Below are 12,264 nucleotides of genomic sequence, written 5' to 3' on the forward strand. Positions count from 1 at the left end.
ATGGGTGCAGCCAGAGCTCCTGTCCGCAGCTTCCTGCCCCTCCCTCCTCTAAGGAAGAGCCGACAGCGCTTGGGGCCACTGCAGGGCCTGCTGCATGAACCCTCTTTAAAAGCCCGTCTCCAAGGGCCTCCGTCATACCCTGAGGTGCTGGGCGTGAGGCCTCAACACGGACATTTTGGAGAAAACGATTTAGTCCATAAAAGCACCTCGGTATCAGTAGGTGTTTGGGGGGGATGGCTCCATGGATTTCCAACCTTTGGAATAGATCCTCACACTTACCTCCCATCCAGACCCCTCCCACGCCTCAGTGTCTCACTTCCCTGCTCCCTCTGCCTGCCCTGCGCCCCCCTCCCCCTCCCCCGCCTGCAGAGGCTGTGGCTCTGGGAGCCTCCCCTGTGAGGACAAGGGGACAGGAGCCAGCGAGAGGAGACAGGAGATGGGGCTGAGTGAGTTCAGGGAAGGGCCGTGCGGCGGCGCTCCCCACCTGTCAGGGCCGGATGGAGGCCCCGGCCAGGCAGAGGCCCAGGCAGGCGAGCGGGAGGCTCCTGGGAGGCCTGTGCCTGCAGCTTTGAAGCTTTTGTCCCTGGCTACACCGAACTGCTGTTTTTCAGTAGTCATCCCCCAAGTACTCATGACGATTGAATTTAATCAAAACATCACAGTTCAACAAAGACAAATTAGAAACCTCCGTACATCTTAGAAATTAATCTGTGAGTGAATTTAACAGGAGAGGAATTGCCCTGGGTGGTCGGGTCCCTCCTCACCCACTCTGAGCCCGCTGTTGTCATTATTGCTGGAAATATGATTATTACTCTGCTATCGCTTGACATTTATTAAGAATCCAGAGGCTATGTCTCCGCAGCAGAGAAAAGTGCCATTATCTGAGCCCTGGGAGGAAAGCACTTCCTGGCCTGGGTCGTAGAACAGATGCCCTCGGAGGCCCCTGGCCCGTGCCCGCGGCCTGGTGCGGAGGGGCACAGCACAGGACCGGGCGGGAACCGGCTGTTGAATGTTTTGCAACAAGGGAAATGCTGACTTGCAGGTGGCTTTCACCGCGGCGGTGGTCGTGAGAGCCAGGCCTGCCCAGCGCCTGACCCTCGTCCTTCGCAGACCGGGAAGGGTTGTTCATCCTGACCACCAGGAGTGGTTTACTCTGGGCAGAGAAAGGCCAGCTGCAGAGAACTTGGCTCAGAGGAGGGAGGAGGCTCTGGGAGCTTCATTTCAGTATCTCAAACTCTATTGCTGCCTCCATTTGCCAGGCCCTGGGCGACAGAGGTGGGCAGTGTCCTCGGGGAGCTCATTCCAGGGGCAGGCGGTGGGGAGCCCCCCGCTGTGGTGCAGCTGCTGCATCTGCTGGGTTAGGCTGCAGGCGGGAGCTGGGAGGGTGTTGGAGGGAGAAGACAGCAATGCAGTTACAAAGTGCTCACACAGGTAGGATTCCCTCTGTTGCTCTCTGCCCCCAGCAACGTGGCACCCTTACTCAACCCCCTCGCCCTCCCAGACCCCCAGCGGAGGAGAGGTGACTGACGCGTGACGGGTGACCAATAAGAGTGATCAGTGGGAACATGTGACACAGGGGCACCCGTCTCCACATCTGAGTTTCACTTCAGCTGCGATGAATGAGAGATCATGTACTACGAGGTTACCTTTTAAAATATATTCGTAAAATGGAAATCAAGTTGGCAATAATGTTCTTAAAATTCTCTTAACTTATTCATCAAAAATGATGCCATTCGTGGTTTCGTGAATTCTGCACCTGCCTCTGTACATTCCTCACGCAGCGTGCCCACCGCGGATCAATGACTATTTCTTTGTTAAGTGTCTGATGACATGGTTGGCTTGTGCAATTTGGGGAAACAGGATTTACTAAAAATTATTTGTCTTTGAACATGAGAATTGCACTCTGTCCAATGAGTTGTCTGCACCCAAAAGAAACGTAGGACTGTGTCCAACTAAGAGAGTGGGGACTGGCATCCCCATCTGGTTCATGATGGGGCTTAGGTGGAAGGGTGTGAGAAACCCATTGTGTTTTTCAATACGCTTTTTATTTCCAAATACCTTTTATATACTTTTCACATTTTATTCACTACTGCCATATACCCCTCATTCAATTTCCCCTTGTTAGCATCTTATGCTACATAACATGGTGCATTTGTCAAAGCTAAGAAGTGATGTTAATTAGTACATGACTAGTAACTAAACTCCAGACTTCATTTTGTTCAGTTCCTACTAACCCAGTCCAAGGCACCGCAGGCATTTAGCTATCACACCCCCTTCGTTCTTCCTCTCCGTGACAACCGTGCCCTTTCCTTGTTTTTTCTTGACCTTGACAGTGTTGAGAGGCTGGTCTCTGAGGTGTGTTTCATAGAATACGCCTCAACGTGGGTTTGTTTAATATTTTCCCTCATCATCATCCTGGGGGTATGGGTTCTTCAGAAGAAAGACCACAGAGAGTGCCCTTCTCGTCACCTATCAGCTGAGGGCTGCAGAGCACCATGCAACACTGCCTGGTGATGTCAGCCTTCAGCCGTGGTCATGTGGTGCCTGCAGGTCTCCCCACTGGGAAGTTACTGTTTCTCCCTCTTCACACTTGATCCTTCGGAAGCCAGTCGTTAAGTCCACCCACCCTTAGTGGGGTAAGCAATTGAGTTCTGCCTCCTGGCGGGGGGGGGGTAGGTATGTACCTCCATTCTTTGAAGTTCTTCTGTGAGGAAGGTTTGTCTCTTTCGCCCCATAAATTTATTTGTTCAATGTTATTTATATCAGTAGGGACTCACCTATATGTATACATTGGGCTATAATTCTTTAAGCCTATAAATTGTCTTGTTGCTCAAATTATTCCAGCACTTTGCTCATGGTATTTCATTCATCTCATACTTGCTTTCACTTTAGTGCTCTTGATCTCTTTTCACTGATCACAAATATAAATCCATTTCCACTGCAACCCTTTCTAACATATTTTATGTGTGCATTATTTAGGAGAAGTTAGGTTATGCTGCAGTAACAAATACCCCCAAATCTCATTGGCCTAAAATGGCAAAGATGTGTTTCTCGCTTGTGCTACCAGTACAGCGTGAGCTGGCAGGGAACTGCTGGGGACTCCTCCTCACTCAGCGGCACTGGCTCACGGAGCAGCCATCGCCTGGACATCGAGTGCTGCCATCGCATTAGAAAGGAGCTCAGCCAGCTGCTCAGGAGCCCTGGAGCACCTGCACACCTCTCCGGGCCTCGCCTCGCTCCGGGGTAGCAGGCTGGCTGACCTCGGGAGGAGAGACTAGAAATACCTGGCTGGCAGCACTCATGACCAGCACTCTGCATTTTTTTTTTGTTTGTTTTCCCACGTAAATCCATACAGACTAACTGTTGTTGTTGCTACCATCTGTTTTCTAACCTCCTTCAAAAAATCTCGGTCCGTCATGAACTTGGTCTCATAGCTGAATGTTTTTGACACCAAGGCTTCAGTGCCGGTTGTGAGGTTGTGTAGGTTGTGAGCAGCGGCATCTGGCCAGAGTGGCAGAAGGAAGCTGAAATGCAGCCTTCGTTCCATGATTCAGGCCCTCCGTTCAGGCCCAGGACAGTTACAGAGGTGCTGTGTGGGCGAGTGGTGGCCCTTTGCGATGCCTGCGGTGACCACATGCCCTTTATAAGGCTGACTCACCCTTCCTGTGTTGGTATTTGAACCATCTCATTTTGTGCTTCTATAAATAGGATGGTGGGGAATGTTGTCCAGGGAATCCCTGGGCTTATATCTGAGGTGCCTGGGAATAAATTACTAGCAGTGAAATGGCGAGTCAGAGGGTTAAAATGAGGTTCGGAGGGTGTCGGCGCACGGCAGGTCAGTGCATGCGAAGCCGTGGTGTTTCTCGCTGCTGAGCTCCCTCCAGGCCTGGCCCGTGCAGAGCGGGGCTGGGGCAAGGCCTGCGCCTGTCACCTTGGGCAGGGTCTGAGGGGCTGCCTTCAGATGTTGGCCTTCTCATTGTGTGAGGCCACACAGCTCTGGACACAGACTAATGAGGCTTTAAACAAACAAGTGTAATGACTGTCATCAGCAGCCAGCAGGCGCTTCCTATGGGGCAGCTTGGGCAGGAGGCTCACGGCAGCTGGCCGGCCCGGGGTGTCTCTGGCACGGTGGGCACCACCAGCTTGAGGTCAGCTCACTTAAAGGTGACCCTCTAGATGGGACGTGCCCGTTCCCATTCCAAAGTCTGATCTGTACCCTCTAGCCAAGCCCTTCCCAGGAGGCGCTGGGGGAGCCGGGCTCAGCTCTTTAACCCAGCGCTGCGTCCCCTCAAGTCTCCAGATGGCCTTCGTGGCCCTTTGTTCTACTTCAAAGGCTCCGCACTCTCTCAGGCACAGGCAGTTGCTAAGCAAAGGCCACTGAGCTCAGTAAGCCACACAGAGCGCTGTTCTGCACGTGTCCCTCATCGACATGCCACGTTCCCTGCCGCCCAGGCAGAGCTCTGGCCTTGCACTGACCCCAATTGCCCTCCTCCTGTCTCCACACCCTGGGAGCGACCAGTTTCCAGGGCACAAAAGGCCTCAGAGGCCAATGGGAAAGTAGTGTTTGCTGAGCACCGAGATGTACAGGGTGGGAACGCAAGTAGAGGAGACGCACGTGGTAACAGCGTCCAAGAACTCATTTCCTGGCACGGCCACTTCCTGTATTGTTGGAGTCCGTTTCTCCTTGGTCAGTTCCTTCTTCCATCCTCCTAATCCACTATTCCGAATCTTCAGCATTCTGCGCCAGACCCCTGCTCAGCTCTCAGGGGAGGCAGACCCACTTACCCCTTCTCCGCCCCGGAGCTAGGAGCCACCAGGTGTGAACTGCCTCGCTTCCCAGTGTCCCACTTACACACATGTCTGCAGCTGCACATCCGCAGGCCCTTCCCTCGAGCCTCTGAGCATGCGGAACCTCCCCTTCCCCTGCTCAGGCCAAGCTCTGCGTGGGCTGCTGATCCCATCCTTCCTCCTCCTCCCAGAGAGCCTGCACCATCATGGCATGTCTCTTTCCTTCGCTGTCAACCTGCTGGCGTCTACTGCCATCTCCCCCGGCCTTGAGTCATAGCCTCCCTCTCAGGTGTCCAGCTCTGCTCCCAGAGCCTTCTTCCTTCTTCAGAGCCGTTTCCTGAAGGCACTGACAGTACTCACTGTCTCCATCGCCTCGCCTCCACATTCCTAGGGGACATCCTTGTTTAGTCATTCCTGTGAAAAGCTCTTGCAGAAGTTAGTAAGGAGGAAGTTCATCAGGAAAATCCATCAGGAAAATCCTCACAGATTTCTCCCATGTGTCCACTGGGCTGACAGGGCCCTCGGTCCATGGCATTTCTTTCTGGTTTTCCTTAAACTTCTCTAACCTTTCTCCTGGCCGAAATCTCTCCGGGTTTTGGACCTTGTCTCAGTCTCCTCTCTGGCTCGCTCTCCATGAGTGACCATAGCCTTCCTTGGGGCTCATTCTGTCATCTGATGGCTCACATGGACCTGGGACCTCCCACCTGGGTTTTATTTGGGGAGGTCTAGCTGTGCCTTTCCACTTCAAATCCAACATGTCCCCATGTCCCTGAAACCTGCTCTTCCTCTTGTGTGTGTGACCTCTCCTCTTTTTCTTATTTAATTTAATTCACTCAGGAAAATCAGGAATTTTGGAGCAATTCCTTCCATCTCATAGTCACCAATTCCTACTTTTCATATAGCTCTTATACTGGAACCTTCTTCACGCATTCACTGTGTGTCTACTTTATTTATTTTTTTTACAGAGAGGAAGGGAGAGGGATAGAGAGTTAGAAACATCGATGAGAGAGAAACATCGATCAGCTGCCTCCTGCACCCTCCCTACTGGGGATGTGCCCACAACCAAGGTACATGCCCTTGACCGGAATCGAACCTGGGACCCTTGAGTCCGCAGGCCGACGCTCTATCCACTGAGCCAAACCGGTCAGGGCTCACTGTGCTGTCTTTATAATGTCCTCAGAGTGTTCCCTACTCCGGGGCTTGCCTTCCTTAACTCCATCCTTCAGCTTGCTACCAGAATGACTCATCAAAAATGCTAATGGGACCACGTCAGGCTTCTATTTAAAACCTTGCATTCAGGAATCAGCTGAAGCAACATCCTAGTCAGGGAGACTTCTCTGAGTAGGAGCCACTCCCAGGTCCCCTCTTCTGGAACCTACTAGAATGATATATCACACTGACTGCTTTCAAGCATTCACCAGCCTTGAATTCCTAGAATAAACCCCACTTAGTCGCTAAGTATAATTCTCTTTATGTATTGCTAAATTCTCTTAGCGAGTATTTTGGCAAGGATTTTAACATCTCTACTCATGATGGATAGGTTTCTTTTTTGTACTGCGTTTGTCTGATTTTAGTCTGGGTTATAAGGGTATTGCCATTGTCATGAAACAAATTGGAAGGTATACCCACCTTTTCTATTTTCTGGAAGGTATTTTGTAAAATTTGTACGATTTTTTGCTTAATTTTTTTTAGAAAATTCTCAAGTGAAACAATCTGGACCTGGAAATTTGTGTAGGGGGAGAGTTTAAATTATGAACTTAATAGACATGTTTCCAGAGGGACATACAGATGGCCAATAGACACCTGAAAAGATGCTCAACATCTTTCATCATCAGAGAGATGCAAACTAAAACCACAATGAGGTATCACCTCACACCTGTGAGAATGGCTACCATCAATAAAACAACAAACAAGTGCTGGCGAGGATGCGGAGAAAAGGGAACCCTAGTGCACTGCGGGTGGGAATGCAGACTGGTGCAGCCACTGTGGAGAGCAGTATGGAGTTTCCTCAAAAATTAAAAATGGAGCTGTTTTATGACCCAGTTATCACACTTCTAGGAATATATCCTAGGAATTACAAAATACTAGTTCAAAAAGACATATGCACCCCTATGTTCATGGCAGCATTACTTACAATAGCCAAGATATGGAAGCGGCTAAGTGTCTATCAACAGATGAGTGGATAAAAAAGCTGTGGCACCACTTATACAATGTTAGTCATAAAGAAGAATGAGCCACGGCCGGTTTGCTCAGTGGTTGGAATGTTGGCCCTCGGGTCTAAGGGTGGTGGGTTTGATTCCAGGTCAAGGGCACATACCTCGGTTGCAGGTTCAATCCCTCGCCCCAGTCAGGGTGCAAATGGGAGGCAATCAATTGATGTGTCTCTCTCATTTCAATGTTTCTTCTCTCTCTCCATCCCTCCCTCATTCCCTCCCTTTCATTCTCTCTAAAAATCAATGGAAAAAACATCCTCACTGAGGAGTGAGGATTAAAAATAAATTAAAAAATGAAATCTTGCCATTTGTAACAACATGAATGAACCTAGAGGGTATTATACTAAGTGAAATAAGTCAGACAAAGAAAGACAAATGCCATATGATTTCACTTATATGTGGAATCTAAAAAAATAAAATAAACAATAAAAATAAAATAAAAAAGCTAAAAAATGAGCTAAAAAGAACAAAAAAACAAGTTAGATGAACAAACAAAACAGAACAAAACTCGTAGATACAGAGAACATTTTTTTTATCCTCATCTGAGGATATGTTTATTAATTTGAGAGAGAGAGGAATGGGGCGGGGGGTGGCAGGGCGGGGGGGAGAGAGAGAGAGAGAGAGTGAGAGAGAGAGAGAGAGAGAGAAACATTGGTCATTGCCTCCCATATGCATTCTGACTAGAGACTGAACCTGGAACCCAGGTATGCGTCCTGACCTGGTATCCAACATGCACCCTTTTGGTAAAGAGAGCCACTGGGCCAGGGCAGAGGACATTTTGGTGGTTGCCAGATGGGAGGAGATTGGGGGTGAATAGGGGGAAGTGATTAAATGTACAATTTGTCAGTTATAAAAACAGTCATGGGTATGTAAAATGCAGCTTAGCGGATACAGTTAATAATATTGCAATAACTATGCACGGTGTCAGACGGGTACTAGACTTAGGGTGATCACTTCATAAGTTATATAAATGTCTAATTACTATGTTATATTTTCCATATTTTTATCTCATCATATTTTAGCAAGGGTATTTCTGTAACCTCATTTATCCTCTGTCCTGTTAAACTCACCCATAAAATTTCTTCTTTTATTTAATTCATATTACAGGCTTATAATTTTCATTTGGTTATTTTTCAGAGATTCCATGTCTCTTACAAAATTCTCCATATTTCACTTTGGACAATATTGCTTGCATTAATTTGAGGTCCATGTCTGATAACTCTAATATCTGGATACATGTTTATTTTTCTATTAATCATTTTATGGGCACATCCAGTAATTTCTGCTTGGCTGCTGAACCTTTTGCATGAAGATTCTCTGTTAGGAGCTCAGGTGATACAGCTTATCCCAGGAGAACTCGCTCTGCCTTCTGGGCTGCATTTCTGTAGGGCGCTCGCTGGAAGCTGGGCTTCAGCTTTGGAAGCTGCTCTGTTTCCTGGGTCCGGATGGTGCAGCCTTCCGAGATCCCACCTAAAGCCCACGTCCTGATGGTTTCCAGACTCAGGCTGCGGGAGGTTACCTATTCTCAGCCTCTCAGCCCCACGCTGCTTACGCGTTGGTAGCTGCTTAAAGGGGAGCCTCGATGCAGGAAGCGGGCTCCTTTTCTTCACTGTGCTATTTGGGGCTCTTGGTTCCTGGTGCTCTGGAAGACTTGGCGAGCCTGAACTCCAGTTTTTCTCCTTAGCCACCTGAGGCCCCCAAAGGCGCTGTCATGCTTCCCTGCTTCTCAGCCACCAACTTCTGCTTAGCTTCTCGGCCTCTTACGCATTTGCAGGCTTGGAATATCTGGAGGGGAAATAAAAAAGCACAGATATGAGGCACTGAGACCATGTCAGCGAGGGGTTTTCCCCTCTCCAACACCTTGCCTCTGGCAGTCTTGGCTCTCTTGGGAGCTCTCCACTGTCTTAAAGCAGATCATTCAGATCCGGCTTTTCTCTTGGGAGGGGGACTTGTCTGCTACAAGCTGGGAGTGGAAGTAACCCACAAGCGTGTGTGTGTGTGTGTGTGTGTGTGTGTGTGTGAGCTTAGGTGAAGTCTGTACTCACGAGGTATGACGGGCGTGACCACAAATCCCGGGTCACCTCCTTTGGTGCTGGTCTGAGCAGAGAAGTTCTTACCTAACATCCGCTGTCACTAAGCTGCGGCTCGTTGTCTCTCTTCTCTAGGATTTTGTGTCGTGTATCGAAAACTACAGAAGAAAAGGACAAGAGCTCTATGCATCTTTACACAAAGATCACGTGCAGGTAAAACCAAAACAGCTCCCTCCTCTGCACAGAGACCGGACCCACCTGGGCCTGCTGTAAAAAAGCAGAAGGGCCTTTGGTTTAAGTTCCAGACTGCCTACGTCCGTACTTGGTCATCGCCGAGTCAGCCCGGCTAATTGTGCGGGGGATTTGCATGCACACTCTGACCGCGGAGGAGCTGGCGATGTGTCTCTGCACGGTCCACTCAGGGTCCTCAGGCCCCTCTGCTGGGAGCGAGGGGCACAGGGTAAACACAGCAGGCACCGTCACTCTGAGAGCTTCACTCCAAAGGAGAGAGATCCATCCGATAACTGCAGAAATCACGAGATCATTATAACGTGATGAACAATAGACCTGGAAAATACAGGTATAATGAGAGCTTATAACAGGGGAAAGGGTTTAATTTGGGCAGATCGGAAGCTTGCTGAAAGGAACTGCCTTTTAAGTGGAGATCTGAAGGAGGACTATGGACTAAAGGATTTTGGGAAGTGTTTTTGGCGAAGGGAGGGCCTGGGTGAAGTCCCGAGGCAGGAAAAAGCTGGAGTCATCAGGGACCTGGAAGGAAAAGAAGTGACTGAGACCGGAGCTGGGCAGGCGCAGGGTGGAGACCCGCAGGGCTGGAGCAGCAGTGCTTGCCCCGCATTAGGGCGTTGCCGTTTCTCCTGGGGCAGCGGCGCCCGTGCTGAAGGCCGGCTTAGTGCACAGGCACCTCTGAGGCCCGTGCTGTGCGGGAGGGGCAGGGCGCGCTGCCAGGCTGTGAGCTCCCTGTTTGACTCTCCGGTCTGCCTCCACCTCGGCCTGCCCTCTGAGCCTGAGGCCCCATCTTTAAGGTGGACAACCCTTCCCTCCTGGGAGGTGAGGACCCCTGGGAAGCCCAGAGGCAGGAAGGCCCACGGGCAGGTTTGGACTGGCTAAGAAGCTGTTGTCAGTTGGTTTTGTTGTTAATAAAATTTAAAAAACTAAAACAAAAAACAATGGCTAATAATAGGACATACGTATAGTACTGGAAGCTTACTAATTCCAGCGGTTACTTCGTAATTGCTCTGTTCCGAGCCTGTGCTAGGCATGGAAAAGCCGAGCTTATAATGGCACTGCTCTACCCAGAGGGTTTTTACAGTGAAGAGAGGGCAAGGAGACAAGGAATGACCGCAAACAGGGCGGCGAGGCCAACACTAGATGTTCTACCACGAGGAGAGGAGCAGTGGGGGCAAGGAGCCATCGGGGGTATTGGGGTGGGGTGAGGGGCCAAGGAATGGTGAAACTGTGGTGCCCAAGGGCGGGGGAAATGGGCTCTGATCAGCGTGAGCCAAGCTACCTGGCCTCCGTCCCCCGTATGAGCTCGCTTGGGCGTGCACAGCGCGCCTGGGAGTCTCTAGGGCAGTGGTTCTCAACCTTTCAAATGCCGTGACCCTTTAATACAGTTCCTCATGTTGTGGTGGCCCCCAACCATAAAATTATTTTCGTTGCCATAAATATATTTTCCGATGGTCTTAGGCTCTACAGCAGCGGTTCTCAACCTGTGAGTCGTGACCCACAGGTTGAGAACCGCTAGCAGGGTGGCCTAAGACCATCGGAAAACACAGATATTTACATTACGATTCATAACAGTAGCAAAATTACAGTTATGAAGTAACAACGAAAGTAATTTTATGGTTGGGGGTCACCACAACATGAGGGACTGTATTAAAGGGTCGCGGCATCAGGAAGGCTGAGAACCACTGCTCTAGGGGGTCAGGAGACGTGCAGCCCGCAGCCCAGAAGCGCACATCTGGTGCACAGCCGCCAGGCTCGCTCATGAGTAACTGTTTGTCAGACACAGCAGGGTTGGGAGAGGTCAAGGTCAGGTGGGAAGGACAAGCCCAGCAGAGCCTCCAAGCCTAGAAAGAAAGGATCCAGCCTCCTAGAAGGCAGCCTGGCTCGTTCTTAGCAGCAGGCCTGCCTGGGGCTCAGAGTTGAGAAGGTCGTACGGAGTTTTACTGTTGATTGACTTAGACCCGAGAAGGTCCGCGTTCTGAGGCGAGTCCATAGGGACTCCCAAGGGTCTAACTGTTTAGACAGACTGTCTCCATGTTCAGGGGAACGCTCTCACCCACGGCTCTGTTTCGCAGAGGCGGCGGTGCGGTGACTTCAAGGCAGCCCGAGCCTGGGCCCGGATCCAGGAGCAGCTCTTTGGGGAGCTGGGCTTGTGGGGCCCGGCGGCAGAAGCCACACCCTGCTCCCGGTGGGAGCTGGACTGGAGAGAAGGGCCCGCCCGCATGAGGAAGCGCCTCAGACGCTCGTCTCCCAGGGCGGCCCAGCGTGCAGAAGGGCGCCAGGTAAGTCCCACGCCGCAGGGCGCGGAGGCAGGCTGTGGGGGACAGTCTCCGTAGCTTCTCCGTCCATCCGGTGCTGTTTTCATCGGGACTTCTGGTGTGCTTCTGACAGCTCTGATGTGGGCGGGAGCGGGAGGAAATGTATGTGGGGAAAGGCAGGATTGCTCTGCGTTATTCTTGATGCACTTTAACAGAAAAAAGAATCGCTAATCCTCGAGGTAGCGGTGGAGGGAAGCCGTGAATGAATGGATGAGTGTTGGAGTGGGTGAGTGGTTCAGATTGGCACCACCGACCCAGGCCACACTGACATCACAGAGCCCGGAGTTTGGGAAGAGCCAGGCGGTGGTCACTGTCAGCTCGTACAAGGTGTTTGTCACGCAGCAGGCGTGGCCAGCGCTGCTCTAGACGTAGCTGTGCAAGCGCATCACGTAGCACCGTGACAGCGGACACTCCCTGCCTCAGCCTTTCTGCAAGCCCCGGCCGGTGCCCCATTTCGTCCGGATGCATGGAAGCTGCACTGAGCCCTGAGCGGCGGAGTCCGGCAGACCGCGGGTGTGCTGCACTGAAGCTTGAGCTCATGTCATCGAACTTACATTTTGGCCTGTTAAAGGAAGGGGAGCCAGTTGAATTGGTAGTGAACTAGAAAAACCTGTGAATGGATTTTTATTTCTTCATCGAACAATCATGACTGAAGATATTCTAAAAGCC

General features: G+C 50.8%; 1 protein-coding gene across 1 annotated transcript in view; it reads left to right on the forward strand.

Moving 5' to 3' along the window:
• The window catches only part of WDFY4 (WDFY family member 4), a 234,656-nt gene that overhangs the window by 142,890 nt on the left and 79,502 nt on the right, over nucleotides 1-12,264 (forward strand). Inside the window, exons 39-40 of the mRNA XM_054729209.1 lie at nucleotides 9,167-9,244; nucleotides 11,353-11,559. Of these exons, the coding sequence (XP_054585184.1) occupies nucleotides 9,167-9,244; nucleotides 11,353-11,559 (285 nt within the window). The remainder of the gene's footprint in view (nucleotides 1-9,166; nucleotides 9,245-11,352; nucleotides 11,560-12,264) is intronic.

Source organism: Eptesicus fuscus, chromosome 17 (genome assembly GCF_027574615.1).
Source record: "Eptesicus fuscus isolate TK198812 chromosome 17, DD_ASM_mEF_20220401, whole genome shotgun sequence".
Classification (NCBI taxonomy): domain Eukaryota; kingdom Metazoa; phylum Chordata; class Mammalia; order Chiroptera; family Vespertilionidae; genus Eptesicus; species Eptesicus fuscus.